Source organism: Oreochromis niloticus, linkage group LG7 (assembly GCF_001858045.2).
Source record: "Oreochromis niloticus isolate F11D_XX linkage group LG7, O_niloticus_UMD_NMBU, whole genome shotgun sequence".
In the NCBI taxonomy this organism is placed as follows: Eukaryota; Metazoa; Chordata; class Actinopteri; order Cichliformes; family Cichlidae; genus Oreochromis; species Oreochromis niloticus.
The window spans coordinates 35,087,000-35,106,557 of record NC_031972.2 but is presented as its reverse complement, the minus strand read 5'-3'; the positions used below and the strand labels follow the sequence as shown (position 1 = coordinate 35,106,557).

The window sequence follows — 19,558 nt, the reverse complement described above, 5'->3', positions numbered from 1 at the left end:
TCTTCCTCTTTTTTCTTTTTTTTTTTACATTGTTATCTTTCTTTTTTTACATCATTGTTTCATGTATAACTTCGTAGCTCAGCTGTCGACTCTGCAGTCCTGGTGTTTGCAGCCTTGGTGGTTCCTGGGTTATTCTTAAGATCTTCTGACCACAGCTGTACAATGTTTTTCTTTGCTTATGTTCTACATAACAGATGATCAGAGTGATTACATTCATTGAAATAAGATTTGTATTATTATCTATTAATATTATATTAATATTGCATTTGTTAAGGAAGTATCTCCACTTCTATTTAAGTGACAACTGGTTATTAACATAAAAACATGAATACAAACACACTGCAGTGATTTGCAGTAATCCAAAGCTCATAAATCAAGATATAAAATGTTGAAATCTTTTGTAAATGTGTTTTGCTTCAGTGCAATGCTTCCTCCTCATACAGCCTCCAACAATATCAGGTTTTCTCTCAATAATCAGAAGACAGTCTGAAGTAATGATTCTGTCTAGCTTATCACAAACACTGTTTTCACTCTGTTATTTAAAAGTATGGGTGAACGCTCTGATGAGTCGAGAACCAATTCATTGTTTTTGTGTCATGTATGTATGGTCGGAGGGTAAGATGGCACCACCATTGCGTGGAATAGGTCGGCAGCCTTAACATGAAATTTCCCCTTGTGGGACTAATAAAGGTATATCAAAAAGCCAGTGCACCTGAGTTTGGACAGTTTGTAGACAGGAAAGGAGAACATGGACTGAATATGCATAGTCACAGTGATCCATCTCAGAGGTGGTAAAATCATGGATAACTGTTTCAGTACTTCATAGATAAATGTGGCTTTATTTAGTGACGACTCTCAATTTGAAAAGCTCTTTTCCTGGATGATTTAAAGTAGAAATCTTTTAAACAGCAGTTGTGACTTGTGTGGATAACGGACCAAATACCTTTCTTATATTAACAGAGCTCGAAAGTAAATTAAACACATTTAATTTTGCTTCAAAGACTTAAATGAAACAGAAAACCACAACATGAAGATGAAAGAAATGAAACCAAAAGAGTAACATAGGTATGCTAGATTAGTCAGAACAGGTGTGACTGGTTCTGTCAGTGTGGGCGTGCACCTGTACGATGTTCTAGGAGGTGTGTAAATATCTGCAGACACAGAGGTATGAGCACAATAGCCACAGCTCACCTTCACAACACTTTAAGGAATCATGGGGGTTTTAAAGTTAGATGACTTGATAGATCAGATACCTTCTCTCTGCGAAGAGGTTAACATAGAAAAAACAGGTCTCATCATTGATGGTGCAGCTCTGTACTATTCTTTGTATTATAAGTCTGATCCAAAGCTGGACCAGCGCTGTGGAGGAGATTATCCTGGATTCAAAGATGAGGTCTGTAACTTCTTTAAGACTCTGCAGGACTGTGAAGTCACTCCTTGCGTCTTCCTGGATGGAGGCTTGGGATCCGATAAGCGTGAACATCTTGTGTCTCATCTAAAAAAAAAACTGGAAAAAGCAAAATCAGTAGCAGAGACTGAGCTTGGCTGCAGTGTACAAAAAAGATACAGGCCTAACGTCTTACCACCTCTGGTCAGAGATGTCTTCATAGAAATCTTGAAGGAAAAAGGCATAGAGTTTAAACAGTGTTTAGGAGAGGCAGACCCTGAGATTTTTTTTGCTGCAAATCAGAAACAATGGCCTGTGCTGTCCATTGACACAGATTTCTGCATCTATGATGTGCACAAAGGTTTCCTTCATCTCAAACACTTTGAGTGGAAAAGAAAGAAGGATGGAAAAATTCCTGCTAAGCTCTACACACGTTCAAAGTTTTGTGAGCATTTTAAATTGGACCCTGCTCTCATGCCAGTCTTTGCTTCAATAGCAGGAAATGATTATTCAAGATTAGGTAAAGAAATATTTGCAAATGAATCATCTTCACCTGGTCAAAACGACATCAAACGACTGTATGGTATGCTTAGATTTTTAAGCGAAGTGAAGCTGGACAGCTGTAATGATTCAGAGAAGAGAGAACACGCTCTGCAAAATGCTGTAAATCACGTTCGTGAGATCGAGGACAGATCTTTCAAACTCTCCATTCAAAAATATGTTGAACCAAAAAAAACGGATTCTGAGCTGCCTTTATGGGTTCTTCAAAAAATTGAGAGTGGAGAACTCACCACTTTCATCATAAATATTGTGGATCAGAAGACAATGACCCTGCCTGCTATTGTTGAGGACTTTTCACAGCCAAGCAGTTACAGAGCTGCTTACCGCATCAGGCAGTACTTCTATGGACTGTTAACAGGAGGTCAGATGTGCACTGAATATGACAGGGATGGAGAAGAGATCAAAGACAAGCGAGTCCCATCCATACTCCTCAGCAGTGCTGAACAGGAGCAGCTGCAACTACAGTGTCTGCATGAGGTACTGATGTTAATCATGAAATATGTGTTTAATTACTCTGACAGGTCATAGACATGTTTCTGTGGTACATGTGAGCATCTTGTCTGTGTGGTACCTCTCTGTGCAGGCTCCTAAGGATTTGCGTCGCATGGTGTTTGAAGAAGCTCTGCAGGTTCAGACTTCAGCCTTAGAAAACATCCCCGACCAGCTGAAGCTGCCAGTCTGTGTGACTGTTTTCTGGTTCAAGAATTTACAAAGTGACCCAAAACCTGAAACTGTCCACTGCCTCTACGCCCTCCTGCTGGGGTTTGTGTATTACTGTGTTGGTTCAGGTAAGTCTTACTGGGTAACATGGTAGATATTTCCCAGATAATGGATAGAAAATATACTGTACTACTAAAAGTAGTCACTCACCCATCCAAATCATTGAGTTCAGGTGTTCCAATGAATCTCATGGTCTAGGGTGTATGAACTCAAGCTCCTAGGAATGCAGACTGCTCCTACAAACATTAATAAAAGAATGCTTCACTCTCAGGAGCTCAGTGAATTTTTTTTACAACACAGGCAACCTCATTTTGGTTGTTTGGCCTTCGATGTGCAGACGAAGTAGCTCACAAAGAGCCAAAAGTGAAATCCAGACGACTTTCGCGTTGGGATTTGGGTTGTAAGAGCATATGTGTTGAATGTAGAAGCCACAGAAGTAGAAGTTCACTCTGACACCTCTGTCTCTCTAAATGGAGGGAAAGAGTAACTGCGTGTGTATATGTAAGCATGGAAAAACTGCAGATAATAAGATTAACAGCAACAGTATTTTGTATATATCTGCCATTGTAGAAATTTATCTCACGTAAACAATAACGTGGCGCATAGCGTGAAGTCAAAACAGGCGCACACCTTTGACGTTGGTTGTCTAAATCTCCATTTTCCTTGTCCACACGTAAATGCAAAGAGTTTGTAAAAATCTCCACCCTGGCAGGAGTTTTTAAAAATCTCCGTTTTCAGTGATCGAAAACACCGCTTACGTGTGGACGAAAGGCTCAAACGCATAGAAAAGGCTGCATTTTCAAAATTACCCGTGTACACGTGGACTTAGCCTAAAATTCCATAGTCAGCTGTTAGTGGCAGTATAACAAAGTGGGAGTGATAGGGAAGGACAGCAACTCACAAAGTAGTAGGCCATGTAAAATCACAGAGTAAGCAGACCCATTGTGCTCAGAGGTCACCAACTTTGTGCAGACAGTCACTACAGACCTCCACACTTCACGTGGCATTCAGATTAGCTCAATAACAGTGTGTAGAGAGCCTTGTGTAAAGGGTTTTTATGTCGATTAACTGTTTCCAAGCTTTGCATCACCAACCACAATGCAAAGAGTGGGATGCAATGGTGTAAAGCAAGCTGCCACTGGACTCTAGAGCAGTGGAGACATGTTATCTAAAGTGATGAACCACACTTCTCTGTCTGGATATCCGACTGCTGAGTCTGTTCTTGATGGTGGTCAGGACAACAGTACTTGTCTGACTGCAATGTGCCAAGAGTAAAGTTTGGTGGAGAGGGGATTATGGCATGGGATTGTTTTTCAGGAGCTGGTCTCATCCCCTTAGTTCCAGTGAAAGGAACTCTTAATGCATCAGCATACCAATACATTTTGGCCAACTTTGTGGGAACAGTTTGGGGACGGCCCCTTCCTGTTCCAGCATGGCTGCACATAACTGCACAAAGTAGGTCCATAAAGACATGGATGAGTAGGTTTGATGTGGACAAACTTGACTGACCTGCACAGAGTCCTGACCTCAACCTGACAGAACAACTGTGGGATGATTTACAGTTGAGAGTGCGAGCAAGGCCTACTCGTCCAACATCAGTAACCTCACAATTGTTTTTTATGGAAGAAGGCTAAGAAAAAAAAAAATAATATAATGGAGGCTTTCTGATGGCACTTATGAAATTGTGTTGTCCGCCCTACACTGGACGTCACTGCTTATTTATTCTATCTAATTGCGAATGTGTACCATGAGGGATATCTTTCCACATGGAAGCAAAATAAAAGGTATTAAAAATGAAAAGAAGAAAATCAAGAAAAGCAAAATGAGGGAAGTTAACTGTTATAAAATTTAAAATAAAATCTGGTTTAGCTATCAGCTGTCACTGAAGACAATGAAAAAGTGTCACATGTGAAAGATGTTCCTTCATTTCAGAAGCTAAGAGAGAGGGTGAAGCAACATCGACAGCCTCCTCTCCAAATGATGGGAAACAAGGTGAGCTCATATAGCGGAGACCTTAAGTTATAAACATTTATATCTATCAGTATCAACACTCTAAGTACAAGTTTCAAAATGTATTTAAACTTTCTCAGTTACAAAGATAATTACATTATTTACAGTTATTCTGGTGTGTCTTGATGAGCTGCTTTGACCCCTGTTGACCTTCAACACTGAACAGGTTGAAAACAGTCTGAGGCTTTAAGCAGGTTAACAGGGGACCAGGTTAGAAGAAGATTGTGAGCATGGCAGAGGATGACAGCGGCAAAAACATGTTTCTGGTGAAATGTTGTTAGTAGTCTTTAGTGTTACAAGTGTAATCGGAGTTTTCAATGTTTCAGGATACACAAAATAAAACTTATTTAACCAAAAAATATTTGTAGATTATAAAGTGTTGGGAAATCAATGTGAAAACTGTGCAGACATGGACATCGTGGACTGTTAATAAATGTAGAATATGAATCATTACTGTCTACACCAGGGGTCCCCAATCTCAGTCCACGAGGGCCGGTGTCCCTGCAGGTTTTAGATGTGTCCTTGATCCAACACAGCTGATTTAAATGGATAAATGACCTCCTCAACATGTCTTGAAGTTCTCCAGAGGCCTGGTAATGAACTAATCATGTGATTCAGGTGTGTTGACCCAGGGTGAGATCTAAAACCTGCAGGGACACCGGCCCTCGTGGACTGAGATTGGGGACCCCTGGTCTACACTGAAAGGAAGAGGGCCCATAGAGATGACTCATGCCCTTGCATGTCACAGCAGGTTAAGACTGTAATCAGACTTCCTGTAGTCAAAGTTTGTGTGACAGCAGCAGCACTGATGCTTCCACATCAGCCTGAAGACAAACTGCTGCTGGTCTCTGGTTCTGTGTCACTGAAACTTTGTCTTATTTTGTCTGTAGAGGACGAGTTTGAGAGGAAGATGAAAGCTTTAAAGGATGCAGCTATCAGGAGGAAATGGCAGCCTTGTGTGGCTCATGCTTTCAGCCAATGGCAGTGCTGCATGAGGCAGAGCCTCCACCTGAACCAGCTGCTGTGTTCCCCTCTACCAGAACCTCAGTGTGCCCGGTAAACACCAGACCAATGATGTGCTCCACAGATGTTTAACACACTTCATCAACTTTAACTGAGATTTTCTGCTTTGTCAGGCTTTACTGTGGACCTCTCCTTCATCGGCTGGCAGATGAAGACACGATTGAAGAAGTACAGAAAACACTGAGAGGAGAAAAGAAGGAATTATATGATTATTTAAAGACGATTTCTTATCCAAAAGCTACTGGGGAAGGGCCCTCAAGTGAGGAACAAGTACAGAAGACTGAGGAAGAGGAGAACTCAGATGAAGATTCCAAAACCAATCCAGACAATCCACACATTGTGGAAAAAACTCTGCTTATTGGCGACTCTGTACTCAGAGATGTGCAGCTAGAGACTCCAGGAACTGCGATCCATTACATTCCAGGAGCAAGAGCAGGTGACATTGAAGCTTATCTGAAACTGCTGGCTCAGAATGAACGTAGATTTGGGAAGATTGTAATTCACGTCGGCAGTAATGACAACATTTTCAGTCAATCCGAGGTCACTAAAATTAGCATTGCATCAGTTTGTAACTTTGCCAAAACAATGTCAGACACTGTAGGTTTCTCTGGTCCCGTCCCCTATGAGACCAATGATGTCATCTATAGCCGCATGCGGTCGTTGAACCGCTGGCTGTCTGAATGGTGTTCAGAAAACAGTGTGAAATTCTTAGATAACTGGCAGACCTTCTGGGAAAACCCTGGTCTTATTGAGGAAGAGGGCATCCATCCCACTTTGGATGGTGCAGCTCTCCTTTCTAGACGTCTGGATGAATTTATACAGAATTTGGACAAGAAAGCAGAGTTAGGGTCTGTTGTCATAGAGGCTGTGACTCCATAACACCAAAGAGCCAAAACAGCTAAATGTGGTTTACTAAATATATTATTTTTACAGTAGAAGTTAAGAACACAGAGAAATGAAGTGATGCAAGTTTAAGAAATTAATGGTTTCCTTTTATTTTTGGATAAACATGATGACATTTTTAAAACTTAATGCAGAAATAAAACACAATCCTGCCTCAACATTTAATACAGCAAGAAGAAAAGAACAAAATCAGGGAAATAAAGAGCTGTCAGTTTGGTTTGTTTTACTTTTTTCAGTCAGGTGTTTGAACTGCACTAACTCAAATATAGTTTATGAGCAGGAGGAAGCTGAAGAAAACAGGAACGTGGATGCCAGTCAGGTGTTTAATGAGCAGCTGAGAGAGGAAAGGAGGAACCTTTCAAGAATTTATCAAACAAATCATTTGATATAGACAAGTTTTTTTTGTGAAATCAAACACCTTCTGAAGATTATTCTCATCCAGAAAAACTGTAGTCTCTGTCAGATCCGGTCCTCTTTCAATTTTAGCATGTTGATGGTAAAAATGTGTTTGTCTTACCCGTTCAGCTGGTGCTGTGCCTTCTGGAGTATCTATGTTGCTTCAAGGCCTTAACAGAGCTCATTTGAAGACTTTTAGGAGTAATCCTGTTTTTTCTGCATCTGAGGCTGAATCTCAGGTGTGTCTGTAATCAGCCATCTTACATTGTGTTTGCTCATACTGACGTACAGCACCTAATCCTGTTAACTCTGATTTTCTTTTCATGAAAGAAAATACTCTTTTGTTTGAACAAGATATATCATCTTAACCAAAATGAGAGAAATGTCTTTAGTTTATTGCAAAAAAGCATTGATTTTTAGTGAAGGGTGAGGTAGTGATACAAAAACTGCGATTTCTTAAAATTAATGAAAAAATACATAAAAATGTAAATGGCCTCATGTCACAAATATGTTTTATGAGGAATACCTGGAATATAATTATATTACAACTCTTTGTTTTAAAGATTTTGAAGAATAACACCCAGTTTATTGCAAAAACAGATTTTATTTGGGGTCATTTTTGACCCCACTCGTGAAAGAGTGTAGGTATTGGTAGGTTGTTCATCCAAGGGTTAAAGCTTACATGTAAGTGCTCATGTTTTTAAATCACACATTGCATACATGTGACCTTGTGCTTTTTCATATTGTGAAACCTGCTGCTAAACAAACTGAGGTAAACTGTGTTAAAGGTTACATGAACATCCTCTGCAGGTTAGTGCAGGATAAACAGGTTAGTTTGCTGCACTGTGATGGATTCAAAGTAAAGAACTGTGTGTGACTGGTGCAGTGTCTGTGGTTTCATGGTCACAGGTAGGTTACATCAAGTGTAGCAGAGATTCACATGAATTTAACTATTCTACTACTACTATTACTATGTAAGTAATAGATATCTGTAAATATCAATAAGTATAGACATGTACATGCACATACACATGTACATGTCTATACTATTTGTACACTAAATATACATGCGTATACATATACCTGCACGCATCCATACAAATAAAAGGTGCATTGTGCATGAAGTGTGTCCGTGAATGTCCAGAATATCCTGTGACTCATGAAATCGTGATTGAGGAGTTATAGAATCAAAATGCTGTTGGAATGAATTCTCTGCGAAAGCGAGGGTGTTTCATCCAAACATTCATTCAAGGATCATCCAAAAGCTTAAAATAAGACTCACAAATGTGTACAATGATTTGTGTGTAACTTTTCAGGAAATGCGTGCTTCAATCCACATACAAATAATATAAACACATGTAAGACTATATTACAAATGCGTAAATCCAAACCTGAGTAAATACTGATCAATAACGCACAATTTATTAAGTTTAGCTTCATGAATATGATAACTTTCTCTTTTAGCATCGTTTGTTCCTCATCTATTTCTGCCTTTCTCTGTGTGCCTGTTACTTTTATCTGAAAACACAGTCGTGTGTATTTCTACATCGCTATCTTTTTTAAAAAAAATAGTGTTGTTTCATGTATAACTTCGTAGCTCAGCTGTCGACTCTGCAGTCCTGGTGTTTGCAGCCTTGGTGTTTCCTGGGTTATTCTTAAGATCTTCTGACCACAGCTGTACAATGTTTTTCTTTGCTTATGTTCTACATAACAGATGATCCGAGTGATTACATTCATTGAAATAAAATTTGTATTATTATCTATTGATATTATATTAATATTGCATTTCTAACAGAAGTATCTCTGCTTCTATTTCTCTCAATAATCAGAAGACAATCTGAGGTAATGATTGTGTCTGACTTATCACTAACACCGTTTTTACTCAAAGTATGGGTGAACGCTCTGACGGGTCGAGAACCAATTAATTGTTTCACAAAAAGCCAGTGCACCTGAGTTTGGACTGTTTGTAGTCAAGAAAGGAGAACATGGACTGAATATACAGAGTTACAGTGATCCATTTGAGAGCTGATAAAATCATGCATCATCGTTTACAGATAAATGTGCCTTATATACCAATGGTTCACAATAAAACACATTTGATTTTGCTTGAAATCAAATCAAATCAAATGAAATAAAACAGAAAATCACAACATGAAGATGAAAGAAATGAAACTAAAGAGTGACATAGGTAGGGGAGACCGGGGATAGTTGTAACGTGGGTCAGTTGTAACACTTCCAATTTCTCCAATCAGGACTAAGTTTCAAATGATGTGACTCATCCTGTGCATGCCCAATTCAGTTCTGCTATCACATGTGAAAAATCATCACATTTTGTCAAACACAGACAATTTAACACACAAAAAAGTAATTTATATGCCAAAAAGTAAGTTTTTCTACTTTATTTCAATTTCTAATAGCATTATCTGCTTTGCAGTTAAACTCATCAAACTGAAATTATGTTATTTGTATGTCTATGGGGATATATTCTGTGTAGGTCTTTAGTGCTAATGTTTTAGCCGTTGGCTGTTATGTTAGCTAGTTCATGGCTATAGGAGTCTGGGTCAGTTGTAACAGCAACAGTCCGGGTTAGTTAACAATAATGCAGATGTTACAACTTACCACACTAATACTTTAACTTATATTAAACAAGTTGGGGCAACGACATCAGCAAAGAGGTTCACTGGTCACCTTTGTATATGCGGTTAATGCCATTGGCAACACAATTCCTCCACTGTTTGTGTTGCCACACATACATGATGCAGACCACTGTGTCAGAGACGGACCAGTAGGAAGTATTGGTAGTGGAAATAAATCAGGATGGGTGCAAGAAACAGATTTCCTCATCTTTCTGAAGCACTTTGCAAACCACACCAAGGTAAGCCATGATAAAAAGTAATGGAATTGCGATGCTGGTGCACAACTACATTTTTTCAGCTTCATTGTTATGTTCAAGGTTGGTGCAAGAGTTGTAGGTTATAATGCCCACTGAGCCAATGAGGCCAAACTCAAGGAAGACCAACCAAAATTAATGAAATATTCAGTTGCAGAAAATTCCATCATTTGTCTTTTTTGGGGGGTTGGAATATGTTCAAAAGCTAGATTTCTGCATTCTGTCACACACACACAGCTACATAAATGGCTCTATGTGCATTCATGTGTTGAATAAAAAAGATTACATGTTAATGTTGTGTCAGTACCCTTATTTCATTGTGTTACATTTCACCCCAGGATATGTTACAACTAGCCCAGACTATGGGGTTAATTGTAACATTTCACTCTTTGTGTTTGAGACCATACCATGCGATGGGTAATTGTGCTGCAGAGAAAATAACTGCACTATTTAATAGCAGAGACATGTAAATACTTTGCATTACATTTTGAATCCACTACCTTAAAAGAGCTCTAATTTACAGACAGAAATGTCAAAAATGTTACAACTATCCCCGGTCTCCCCTATGCTAGATTAGTCAGAACAGGTGTCACTGGTTCTGTCAGTGTGGGTGTGCACCTGTACGATGTTCTAGGGGGTGTGTAAATATCTGCAGACACTAAGGCATTAGCACAATAACCACCGCTCACCTTCACAACACTTTAAGGAATCATGGAGGTTTCAGCCTTAAAGAAAATTATAGATGATTTTTGTGTCTGTGAAGAGGTTAACATAGAAAAAACAGGTCTCATCATTGATGGTGCAGCTCTGTACTATTCTTTGTATTATACGTCTGATCCAAAGCTGGACCAGCGCTGTGGAGGAGATTATCCTGGATTCAAAGATGAGGTCTGTAACTTCTTTAAGACTCTGCAGGACTGTGAAGTCACTCCGTACATCTTCCTGGATGGAGGCTCAGATCCTGACAAGCACAAAACACTTGTGTCTCGTCTAAAACATAAACTGGAAAAAGCAAAGACAGTAGCAGAGAGTGAGCCTGACGCTGCACCAAAAGGATGTAACGTCTTACCACCTCTGGTCAAAGATGTCTTCATAGAAATCTTAAAGGAAAAAGACATCATGTTTGAACAGTGTTTAGGAGAAGCTGACCCTGTAATTGTTTCTGCTGCAAATCAGAATCAATGTGCTGTGCTGTCCATTGATAAGGACTTTTACATCTTTGAAGTGCATAAAGGTTTCCTTCATCTCGACAACTTTGAGTGGAAAAGCAAAGAGGATGAAAAAATTCCTGCTAAACTCTACACACGTTCAAAGTTTTGTGAGCATTTTAAATTGGACCCTGCTCTCATGCCAGTCTTTGCTTCAATAGCAGGAAATGATTATTCAAGATTAGAAGATAAAGGTAGGTTTGCAAGAGAATCATCTTCATCTGGTGAGTACAGCATTAAACGACTGGATGGTATGCTCAACTTTTTAAGTAAAGTGAATCTGGATGGTTTGAATGACTCACAGAAGAGAGAACGTGCTCTGAGTGAAGCTTTAAATCATGTTGGTAAAAAAGAAAACCAAACATTCAAACTCGCCATTCAAAAATATGTTCAACCAGAAAAAAAATGTTATAGCTTGCCGACATGGGTGAGTAAAAAAGTTGAGCGTGGAGAACTCACCACTTTCGTCATAAGTGTTTTAGATCAGAAGACTATTCTGCTGCCTGCTCTTGTGGAGGACTTTTCACAGCGCAGTAGTTACACAGCAGCTTACTGCATCAGACAGTACTTCTATGGACTGTTAACAGGAGGTCAGATGTGCACTGAATATGACAGGGATGGAGAAGAGATCAAAGACAAGCGAGTCCCATCAATACTCCTCAGCAGTGATGAACAGAAACAACTGAAATTACAGCATCTGCATAAGGTACTGATGTTAATCATGAAATATGTGTTTAATTACTCTGACAGGTCATAGACGTGTTTCTGTGGTACATGTGAGCATCTTGTCTGTGTGGTACCTCTCTGTGCAGGCTCCTGAGGGTTTGCGTCGCAGGGTGTTTGAAGAAGCTCTGCAGGTTCAGACTTCAGCCTTAGAAAACATCCCCGACCAGCTGAAGCTGCCAGTCTGTGTGACTGTTTTCTGGTTCAAGAGGCTACAACACCACCCAAAACCTGAAACTGTCCACTGCCTCCACGCCCTCCTGCTGGGGTTTGTGTTTGACCAACATGGTCCAGGTAAGTCTCACTGGATACTATGATGGATATTTACAATCAAATGCATAGCTACATGTCACTTTATTAGGAACACCTGTGACAGCTCTGCCATTCTGATGAAATTTCTACAGTTTCAGCTCCATAAATCTGATTATTCTGTTTATTATTCACAGTCACCTTTCAGCAGGTTAGTCTCTCTGAAAGCAGTCAGCAGATGGACTGTAGTCAGAGTTCCTATAGTCAGAGTTCCTGTAGTCAGAGTTTTTGTGACAGCAGCAACACTGATGCTTCCACATCAGCCTGATCAAGAAGACAAACTGCTGCTGGTCTCTGGTTCTGTGTCACTGAAACTTTGTCTTATCTTGTCTGTAGAAGATGAGTTTGAGAGGAAGATGAAAGCTTTAAAGGATGAAGGTGTGAATAACTGGCAGCCCCGTGTGGCTCATGCTTTCAGCCAATGGCAGTGCTGCATGAGGCAGAGCCTCCACCTGAACCAGCTGCTGTGTTCCCCTCTACCAGAACCTCAGTGTGCCCGGTAAACACCAGACCAATGATGTGCTCCACAGATGTTTAACACACTTCATCAACTTTAACTGAGATTTTTTGCTTTGTCAGGCTTTACTGTGGACCTCTCCTTCATCGGCTGGCAGATGAAGACACGATTGAAGAACTACAGAAAACACTGAGAGGAGAAAAGAAGGAATTATATGACAACCTAAAGACTGTTTGTCATTAACTTTTGGGAAAGGGATCCTGTGTCCTTTTCCCCTTTCACTTTATTTTTACTGCATCCTCTGTATGCTCTGTTTTTAAAAGATTTTCAGATGTGACATGAAGCCATACTGAAAATAGATGATAATTATACAGGTGAAATAGTTTAAATTTAATTTTTTGTTCTTTGTTTTTTCTGCACGATTGAATGAAGTGTTTGAAGGAGAGGATTTAGCAGTACAACTAAGGGTCAAACGTTATTTTATTTCTGTATGTTGGTAAATCTGTTTGCTTTCTCGGTATAAGGTAAACTCAAGAAAAAGTAAAACAGTTCAAGACAGTAAAAAGTAGCTCTTTTCAACAATTTGTCTCTAATAATGACTGAACACAAACGCCAAGAACAGAAAAGTATCACAACACTGTCATCATAAAAACAAGAAAGGTCAACACGAATGAAAAACTCAAACCCCTGAAAACAGGACGAGTGTGTGATTAAATCTGTGAGAATTTAATTTTCCCCACCAGCACTGATCTGCAATATTTCATGTTTGTTCATAAATAATATGGAACTTTTTGTCACTCAGTGATGCAGCTCTAGGTGAGACATAGCAGTTACAAACAAAAATGATCAGAGTTCATTCATATTCATGAATTTGAGCACTGATGATCCACGAGTTATATTTTAACTCTTCATTTATAAAAGTAACTTTTTAACATTTGCCTTAAACTTGTTCTCTCTGTTTCTCCTGCTGCAGCTGGTGATGTTTAAATGTTGGGATCGTTGATTCGTTCCATCCCTGCAAATTATTATATGACTTATTTCTAAGTGATTCTTGTTCCTACGCTGCACTGCTACACCTGATCTTAGGGTTCCTCCACCTAACAAATCTCACTTTAACCCCTGCTGATAAATGATCTTAGGCTATTGTGTCCAAGCAACATCAAGAATTTAAGAACCTGCGTGCAGAAACAGAGTAACGAAAAATATGTGATGTGTTAAGTATATATGGTGTATATGTGTTATTTACAAAATCAGTCACTGTGTATTAGTAAAATCTCGTGGACACTTAAAGACACTACACAGAATAGTAGCAGACAAATAAAAATAATGACATATACAGTGTTAAACAAGTAATTATTAAAGTAATTAATGAAGCCAAATTAAAGAAAAAAATTAAAACTGTAACCAGACCTGTGAAACACACCATTCAAACATATAAAGGCACAAGGGATGAACCAGTGTTGTAATGGGCTCCATAGTTCCGTGGTACAAGTAAACATACTGTACCGAAGGACCATAATCTTTTTTCTTTATTACTGATGTATTCATGCGTCCACAGCACCACTCAGCTGCAATGAAAGAAGGTTATGAGGCTGCATGTGTGTTTGCATTATGGATGAATAATTAATGTGGTTTTATTGTTTTGTATGATTATATTCAGAAAAAAAAAACTCTTACCCTTTACTTAAACACTCAAAGCAGTTTATCACTGCACGCCTCATTCAGCCAGGCTCTGCTCTCTCGTCTTCAGCTTGTTCAAAATGCTGCAACCCGACTCTTGACAGGCACACGTAAACGTGACCATAATTCCCCAGTCTTGGCTCGTTCACACTGGCTTCTAGTACGTTCTAGAACTGATTTTAAGATTTTATTGCTCTAGTCTCTAAATGGATTAGCTCCTCGTGCCTCTCTGATCTTTTAACTAAAAATACTCCAAACAGAACTCTTAGGTTAGCTGATCAGTTGCTTCTGAATGTTCCTAGAGGCAGACTAAAACACAGAGGAGACCAGGCCTTTGCGATTGCTGCGCCCACTTGACATTTTTAAATCCCGTCTGAAAATACGCCTTTACTCCCTAGCTTTTAATTGTTTTGTTTTTGTTTTTTCTGTGTTTGTTTTACTTTTTTACTTTGTACAGCACTTTGGTCAACCTGTTGCTTTTAAATTTTCTTACAAAGAAACTGATTGGTTTATTAATCCATTCATACAGTTCTATATTTCTGAGTGTTCACACATTCATCCTTCGATAGGTGCACTGGGGGGAACTCGGGTTTCAGTATTTCACCCAAGGACACTAAAACACACAGAGTAGAGCAACCGGGGAACAAACCACGACTTTTGGATTGGTAAATGACTTCCTCTACCTTCTGAGCCACAGCCACCTGCAAATGTACATCTGCACATGTGAACAGGATGTGTTTAGTCTGCAATACCTGATTTTTCTTTCCTCAGAGAAACAGACATGAATTAGTGAGGAGGGTGGAGGATGAAGTGAGGCTTTGGGTCATGTGATTTAACAGAAACTATGAAACAGGTGCAAGCAGTTTTGTCTTTTCAGACCTGAACAGTCAAAAGCTTCCACAGATCAGGGTGAACAGGTTGAAGCTGTTCTTTGGAGCACACAGTCACCTGCATAGTTGACCTCACTGCTTCAACAATAGCAAAGCCGTAGGTTAATGTGTTTATGGCATCAGAGGTTTAAATAACTGCTTGCACCTGTTTCATAGTTTCTGTTGTTTCAGACTTTGTTGTTAGAGGGCAGCACAACACAACAATTAATCTATTAGTTTTTGTTTCTGGACTTGAATTTCCCTCCTTATTTTCAGTATGTTTTAAACACACCTCTGACTTTTTCACATTTTGCCATGTGTTGAGCTATAAAATGTATAAAACTCAAATACAACATATGGCTGCAAGCTTCATCCAGAAAAACTCCCTTTTAACAGGAAGAAACTTCCAGCATGAGGCAGCAAAGAGATGCTGAGGAGAGGAGAGCGCAGGAGAGCAGGGAGAGGATGGACAGACTGTTTTCACTTCTTGAAAGATTAGCTCCAAAATAAGAAATGTGTTTATTTGAATATATTTGTTACGTTGTTAGTAAACTCGGAAAATTCTAACAGATAGTTGATGCTTATAATACAGTTGAATAACTATTAAAAAACAGATGATGTAATATTTCTGTACAGGTTGCAGTCGTTATGATGAATATGTTGTTGCAAGCTCTGCTCCTCTCGGTGATAATACACCTTCTCTTTCCTCTTTGTATAAAAAAACATTAAAAGTCAGTTTGATCTCAATAATCCCTGTTTAAAAATCCAAATCACACCAGATAATAAAGAAAAGTGAATGGTTCAGTCTTGGTTCATGTACCAGTGAGACATTAAACTTCAGTAAAACTATGCAGTTACGTAACTTTAATCTGAGCCAAACCGATTTGCTGTTGAGATGGTCGACAGTGTGAAGTTCCTGGGTGTGCACATATCAGATGACCTCTCCTGGAACCTGAACACCACCACCATCATGAACAAAGCCCAACAACGTCTTCACTTTCTTAGAAAACTGAAGAAGGCCAGTCTCCCTCCTGCCATCCTCAATTCACCTTCGCTGAAAAGAAGTCTCTGCAGCGGATAGTGAGGACAGCAGAGAGGATCATTGGAGGCCCTCTCCCACCCATCTCCCAACTCTACGACAGACACATCATCCGACGTGCAAACAGCATAGTGAAGGAAACTTTCCACCCCTCACATGCACTGTTTTTCCTCCTTCCATCTGGAAGATGGTTTTGCAGCATCAAAAATGTAACGACTACACACTGTAAGAGCTTTTACCCTCAAGCAGTCTGAGCCCTCAACTGACCAAAGGACTGATATACACAAACACTTTTACAAACACCTTACAATACTCACCAAAAGACTAAAAAACAAGACAAACATCCACAAATCTTCTGCAAACTGGACCTGGGAACAACATGCTTATTTGCACACCTCAGTCACATAGCTACTGAACACATCTACATAATGCTATATTGCACATTTCGCATCTTGCACATGTCTTTGTCCTGTCTTGTCTACAATATCCTGACTTATTACTTGAACCTGGTATTCAATACCTACTGAACAATCCACTTCATATTGTCTCTGTCCTGTCTTTGTGTATTGTACACAGATATAGTTAGTAATAGTAACTTTTTTTAGCTCTTAATTTTACCCAAATTTAGCGAGTTATTATTTATTTGTAATTTCTAGTTTTATATCTCTTGGAGATATATTTTTTATATTCTTATAAATGAACCACGGGGGGCTTGGGGTGAAACAGCATTTCGGTACACTGCATACTGTGTATAGTTGTACTCACAATAAAGACCTTGAATCTTGAACCTTGATATGCTGTGCAGACAGTGTAGACCCTCTAAACTAAGTTTGTGGGATATGATCTTTCAATAAATGCAGACCAATCTGTTGTTGTTTGTATTTACTTACACAGCAAGTCTTGTAGACTTAACTGGAGTCACCAGCAAAAATGGTAAATGGCCTGTATTTGTATAGCGCTTTACTCAGTCCCTAAGGACCCCAAAGCGCTTTACACTACATTCAGTCATTCACCTATTCACACACACATTCACACACTGGTGATGGCAAGCTACATTGTAGCCACAGCCACCCTGGGGCGCACTGACAGAGGCGAGGCTGCCGGACACTGGCGCCACCGGGCCCTCTGACCACCACCAGTAGGCAAACAGCAACAGCATAGTGCAGTCATATCTTAAGTCTAATAACAGAAGACAGGAAAAGATCAGTAAAGAAACAACTTCCCCAAACCAAAGCACAAATGAAGAGACATAAAGACAGGAAGGTGCTGAGAGCTATAGAGATATACAGAGGACTGATTGAAGCTGAGATGGAGGTGAGAACATTCAATAACAGATAAAAAATAATTAACAGCAGAATAAAATAATGAGGCCAGGGCAGACACTCACACAGGCTGAAGTAAAACCACACAGAAAAAAGAAAAGCAGCTACTAACATAAACATTAAGAGAAACAAGAAGACAATAAAACATAAAAAACAAATAGTAAACACAGAAGAACTGCAGAGGGAAACCAAACGTTTCACCGTTGTGAATGGCTGAAGACTGGAGCAAAAAACAGAAAATCATCACAAAAGTGGAAGTCATCATAAAAATAATAAAGTTAAACAAGAACCAAAAACTAAAAATGCTCAAAACACAACAAGTGTGTCATTAAATCAGTGAGAATTCAGCTTTCCCCACCAGCACTGATTTGCAATATTTTATATTCATGTTTGTTCATAAATAATATTCATGAGCCTGAACTTTGCTTCACTCAGTGATGCAGCTCTGAGTCAGATGCAGCAGTGAGAAACATTTTCTTAAATTTGCTCCCTGGTTAAAGGTCACCAAGCCTCAGTGTGTCACACTTCAGTTAAACTCAGTTTTATTTAAATAACACCAAATCACAACAACAGTCTCAAGGCTTTTTTATATTAAAAGATGGAGACTACAGTAATACTCCAGCTGTTTGTTGTGTTTTCCTTCACTTTGTGTCTCAGCGGCAGTTGTTGTGAAATGTGCCACAAAAAATGTGATTGGTGAATTTTCCATTTATGAAAAAACTGATTTACTGAGTATGTGAGGTGGAGTAAATGTAACTGTATTCAAAGCAGCATTATTTCAGATTCAGCATTGTTTGAGTCTTGAGTGAAAAATGTTTGGATCAGGGTTCGCCAGTCCCATCCTGCTTCTCTACATCAGTTTCCTGCTCATTTCATTTATATGATCCATGACTCAGATCCTCAGCTGAGAGTTGTAAAATCTGGCCTTTACCATCAAGACCCTTCGACTTTATCATCTGATATCATGTTGAACACTGAACGTGGAAATGCTAACATGATGGCAGAGAGTTAGTGGATGTTTCGCGTCACACAGTATCCACTGGAAGTAACATGTTGTACAACAGCAGGTTAGCAAGTTGTCTTTAATGACAACAATTTTCTGTGAAGCAGTACTATACTACTACAATATAAATAAAGTTACTAAATAATCATTATCATTATTAATATTATTATTATTGTTGTTTTGTTGTTGGAAAACATCATGCAGCATGAATGAGTGAAAGAAAAGAGCCCTTGCATACTTCTCTTCATCATGAGTTTATGACTCTTATAAATGTATCCCGAATCTGCCTGCTCCTGCTTCACCACTGCAGTGTCTAAGGCCATCCACAAGAGGGCAAAGCACCGCTACACCTGATCTTAGGGTTTCTCCACCTACCAAATCCCACTTTAACCCCTGCTGATAAATTATCTCAAGTTATTATGTCCATACAAAATCAAGAAATTAAGAACCTGAGTGCAGAAACAAAGTAAAGAATAATATGATGTGCAGTATATATAATGTATGTTTTATTTACAAAATCAGCCATTGTGTTAGTCCATTATGTTCCTTGCTCACTGTGTATTAATGGAAGGTAGGGGACACTTGAAGACACTATGCAGATGTTGTAGACAAATGCAATACAATTACAGAAACACGTGTTAAACAAGTAATTATTAAAGTAATTAATGATGCCAAATGAAAGGTAAAGATAAGTTAACCAAACAGGAAGTGATGACGTTGTGAAGACAGATGTCATTAGATGGAAAGAGACCAGAATGATGACTGATCTTCATCTAATGATGGATTTCATATTGAACTGTAGCAGCAACCAATAGTGTTGGTCTCCAGTTGGTATCAAATAGTGACCATTGGTTTAGCTTTAACAGCATAAAAATAATTAGCTTTTTCTCCAGTCTGATGTTTATCAGTTTGTTTAAATACAGTACTGTGCAGAATTCTTCAGTCACCCCTCATTTCTTTATATTTCACTTCAAGCAATTCAAAGGTCAAAGTTCTTCTGTGGACATCGGCTGCTTTTTCACTCATTTTCAATCCAGTCCTTTTCGCTCTCCATTTTC

At 39.1% G+C, this 19,558-nt stretch overlaps 2 protein-coding genes across 2 annotated transcripts; both read left to right on the top strand.

Annotated features, from left to right (window-relative positions):
* The first annotated feature begins 1,149 nt into the window (after nucleotides 1-1,149).
* On the top strand, nucleotides 1,150-7,554 carry LOC100703239 (protein asteroid homolog 1-like). Its single transcript, XM_019361372.2, has 5 exons — nucleotides 1,150-2,425; nucleotides 2,532-2,736; nucleotides 4,601-4,660; nucleotides 5,569-5,734; nucleotides 5,815-7,554. The coding sequence occupies exons 1-5, from the start codon at nucleotides 1,214-1,216 to the stop codon at nucleotides 6,578-6,580; spliced, it is 2,409 nt and encodes an 802-aa protein (XP_019216917.1). The 5' UTR covers nucleotides 1,150-1,213; the 3' UTR covers nucleotides 6,581-7,554.
* A 3,006-nt stretch (nucleotides 7,555-10,560) lies between these two features.
* LOC109202854 (protein asteroid homolog 1-like) lies at nucleotides 10,561-15,595 on the top strand. Its single transcript, XM_019361373.1, has 4 exons — nucleotides 10,561-11,804; nucleotides 11,911-12,115; nucleotides 12,467-12,629; nucleotides 12,710-15,595. The coding sequence occupies exons 1-4, from the start codon at nucleotides 10,602-10,604 to the stop codon at nucleotides 12,828-12,830; spliced, it is 1,692 nt and encodes a 563-aa protein (XP_019216918.1). The 5' UTR covers nucleotides 10,561-10,601; the 3' UTR covers nucleotides 12,831-15,595.
* The last annotated feature ends 3,963 nt before the right edge of the window (nucleotides 15,596-19,558 follow it).